The sequence below is a fragment of the Pteropus vampyrus genome, unplaced genomic scaffold (genome assembly GCF_000151845.1).
Source record: "Pteropus vampyrus isolate Shadow unplaced genomic scaffold, Pvam_2.0 Scaffold120, whole genome shotgun sequence".
Classification (NCBI taxonomy): Eukaryota; Metazoa; Chordata; class Mammalia; order Chiroptera; family Pteropodidae; genus Pteropus; species Pteropus vampyrus.
In genome coordinates, this window is record NW_011888901.1 from 1252237 (window position 1) to 1256536 (window position 4300).

General features: G+C 32.2%; 1 protein-coding gene across 1 annotated transcript in view; it reads left to right on the forward strand.

The window, feature by feature from the left end:
* DPP10 (dipeptidyl peptidase like 10) overlaps nucleotides 1–4300 on the forward strand; it is a 100651-nt gene that overhangs the window by 80271 nt on the left and 16080 nt on the right. Inside the window, exons 13-14 of the mRNA XM_011366066.2 lie at nucleotides 423–617; nucleotides 1359–1413. Of these exons, the coding sequence (XP_011364368.2) occupies nucleotides 423–617; nucleotides 1359–1413 (250 nt within the window). The remainder of the gene's footprint in view (nucleotides 1–422; nucleotides 618–1358; nucleotides 1414–4300) is intronic.

Genomic DNA, 4300 nt, shown 5'->3' on the forward strand with positions numbered 1-4300 from the left:
AGATTCCATAACTGATTCTGCTGTCTGTCAGAACCATTAGCCCTGTAAGACATTTCTAAAACTGTCTGGGAGAAATCCAATAAATAGGAACGTGTATGTCAATCTGACGATCATCCTTTAAAAATGCCTATGGAAAGTGTGTGTATTTTTTTCCTCTTTCGAAAAATGAGTTAAATTAATCTCTCATATACAGTTTTAAATCTTGTTTAATATTTTCATTTAATTCAGATAACTTTTCATTTAAAATTTTACAAAGGAAAATGGCATTTAAAGTTTCAGGTTTATCGTCAAGAATTAATAGAACTATGAATAGCCATCATTGCTCTTTCCGATAATTTATGTTAAATAATAAGGGTGAAAGCTAAAATTTCTAACAGATTGTCAATTGCTCTTGTTTTGGTCCAATGTTTTGGGATTTACAGGGATGAAGAACCAGGAAGCCAGCTGGTTACAGATAAGTTCCATATTGACTGGGATTCAGTACTTGTTGATACAGATAATGTCATCATAGCACGATTTGATGGTAGAGGAAGTGGATTCCAGGGCCTGAAAATTTTGCAAGAGATTCATCGAAGGTTAGGTTCAGTGGAAGTAAAGGACCAAATAGCAGCTGTGAAGTAAGTGGCTGCACATTTTCCTATTGTTTTTAGTATAATGACAGAAGCTAGATATATGCTATATAATATCATTAATGCTGCCTTGGAGATTTTTATTTTAGTAATTGGACAATTTTCTAAGTTACAATTTTCTAAGTTACGTATAGAAAATAGCAATTTTCTCAAGTACCTTTCACTTTTAGCATCCTAATAAGAGAATTATCATACCTTCTCTGTCAAGTTAGAATTAACTTTGGATTTTTTAAAATTAAAGAGACCTTAATTATATCACTATATTATTTATTTGAAATAATCCACAATGTCTATTATTTACCTAGTTTATTAGCAAACCTTGAGCTTTCACAGATACCATTACCAACCACACAGGCATGAAAGAGCAATCTAAGAAATCTAGTAGATTCTTCAAAAAAGTGCATCGAAATTGGTGAAGATATTGTTAAAATATAAATGTTGATTCAGTAGGCCTGAAGTGGAGCCCCACAGGCTACATTTGTTAGCAAGCTACCAGATGATACCAAAACTACTAGACCATCCCTTTAACTAGAAAGATTTTGGAATACATGACCATTCTACATGAATAAAGCCTCAAACACTAAAGCATTTTTTGTTCGACTGTGTGTGTGTGTATGTGTGTGTGTGCGTGTGTGTGTGTTTGCGAGTGCGCACACGCGCATGCAAAGAATGAACTCCCCTGTGCATTTGACTCAAGATATAACCATATTTTTTTCTTTTTTACTGCAGATTTTTACTGAAACAGCCATACATTGACTCCAAAAGATTAAGCATCTTTGGAAAGGTAAATAGAAATATTGTGTGTGTGTGTGTAAACATATATATGTGTTTATATGTATAAATATATAATTACTTTCTTAAATTTACTAAATTTTCTCTATCTTTTAAAATGTAATACATTTACTATCGTATGCATTCAGTCATTTATTAATTTAGTAGCTATTTATTGAGTATCTAATTGGTGTCTGGTATTAGAGTAACAGGACAATAAATTGTTCTTTTTTCATGAAGCTTACCTTCTAGAGGGGAAACAGTAAGCAAATACATGAAAAATAATTTTATATGGTAATGGGTATGTGTTTTCTTATACAAAAAATCAATGGATAAAAGTTAACTGCAGGAAGATCTAATGTTATTATACTGAGTGGTCAAGTAAGGCCCTTCTGATTAAGTGATATTTAAGTTCATACATAAATAATCAAAGGGAGCCAGTCATGCAGATGACTTAAGGCACAGCAGGAATAGCAAGCATTTGGGAAGACTAACATGGCTTAGAAACTGAAATGTGACCTAATGCATAATTATTTCTTCTGTGCTTTCTGAAAGATATTTACTTCTTACTGCAATAATTTTATGTCAGATTCAACATCATTTTCATAGTAAAAAAATTGACCTTATGTATATATTTATTGAGCACCTAGTTTATACATATCAACAGGTTAGTTACCATAGGACATGAAGATGAAAAGAAGATCTTGCACTTTTTAGACAAAGCAAATTCTTGGTGCTCATGGATTTACATATGAAATATTTTCTACTATTCATAAATGAACTTAGAGATACATGACATAAAATAATGTAATTTTCCTGGGTCATACATTTTAATAGTGTGTACTGACAATTAGTTACCTAAAAAGCTACTTAACAAATGAGTAAAATATAAATCAGCGTAAATCATTCCCATTCTTCCTACTTCAAATATCTGCAGTGCACCATGTCTTTGGTATATTTAATTCTGGTTGTCAGTAATATTCAAATAATTAATAAAAATATTTTGAGAACAATACTCCCCTAACATAAATGAAAACAAATAAATAAATGAAAGCTCATCATTAGCGGTAAAAATATTAATGAAAAAATGAAAATGTCTAAGAAAATGATCATTTCAAAGAAATGGAAATTCTAGATACATGAAAAAGTGCATATAGTGAAATCTTGTCCCATGCTTCGGCCTGGATGAACCTTGAGGATGTCATACTCAGTGAAGTGAACCAATCACAGAAAGACAAATACTGTGTGATTCTCCTTATAAGAGGCATCTAGAGTGGTCAAGTTCATGGAGAGAGAGAGTGGAATGGTGGTTTCCAGGGTCTGGAGAGAGCAAGAAAAGAGAGAGTAGTTGTTCAACATGTATAAAATTTCAGATTCACAACATGAAAAAATTCTGGATATCAGTTGCACATATATGTGATTACACTTGATGCTACTGAACTGTGCATTTAAAAGCAGTTAAGGTGTTCTGTGTTTTTACCATTCCCAAAAACAGTGCATATAGTGAAGAACATTTTACTCCTTAATGGTTCCAAAGTATGTAATAATTTGCAAAGGACTCAGAGCTTATGTATTTCAGTGCTATACTTACTGTACATATAAACAGGTATAAAGGGCCAAATGAGTTCTACAAATATTCATTAGTAGGGACATTTAGAATATATTTAGAAGATTGTAAATAGCCTCATAAAAAATGTGTAACATGAACTGGATGGTGAAAATCATTCAGTAAGTAGAGGGCAAGGAAAGTAGTCTCCTGTAGATACCAGTTTCAGTAAGGAGGACATGTTTGGAGAACCTCAAATAAAGTAATTTGTAATTAATTATAGTCGAATAATATTATTGGGAAAAGAAAGATGAATGGCAGCAGTGGGCCAAGAATTTACCATCTTTGATTATCTTCTTTCCTTTCTATTCATCAATATTTGATTGATATCCAGTTCATGCTTTTTTTTCCCTCCTAGTCTAAAATTTATATTTTTTATAGTCTATATATTTACATGTACATCTACATATAGCTAACTAGTTAACTAATTTCATTTATTATAATTGACTTTGCCAGCAGAAACTAAACTTAGAAGTTCTGAGGTACATTTCATTGTTGTTCTCATAAAGCTGAAATAATGAAATCTGAGAAACTGGTCGATATTTTTTGTTTTGTGCATAATTTTAATAACTTAATCTTTAAGAATTTGGAAAGCAATTCTAAGCTATGTTCTCTTAACCATGTAAGCTGATTAAGAAATAGAATGATAAAATGGGCAGAAGACCTAAATAGATATTTCTCCAAAGAGGAAATACAGATGGCCAGTAGACATATGAAAAGATGCTCAAGGTCACTAATCATCAGAGAAATGCAAAGTAAAACCACAGTGATATATCACCTGACGCCTGTCAGAATGGCTTTCATCAAAAAATCAAAAAACAGCAAGTGATAGTGAGGATATGGAGAAAAGGGAACTCTTGTACACTCTTGGTGGGATTGTGAATTGGTAGAGCCACTATGGAAAAGAGTCTGGAGGTTCCTCAAAAATTAAAAATGAAGCTACCTTTTAACCCAGCAATTTGCATTCCTGGGTATTTAGCCAAAGAAAACCAAAACAATAATTCATAAAGATCTATGCATCTCTATGTACATGGCAGCACTATTTGCAATAGCCAGGAAATGGAAGCAACCTAAATGCCCATCAACAGACAATTGGATAAAGAAGTTCTCGTTCATATATACAATGAAATATTACTCAACCATAAAAACAAATGAAATTGTACCATTTGCAATGGCATGGGTGGACCTTGAGGTTATTATGCTGAGTGAAATAAGTCAGACAGAGAAAGATAAATATCATTGGATTTCACTTATATGCAGAATCTAAAGAACAAAACGAACAAACTAATCAATA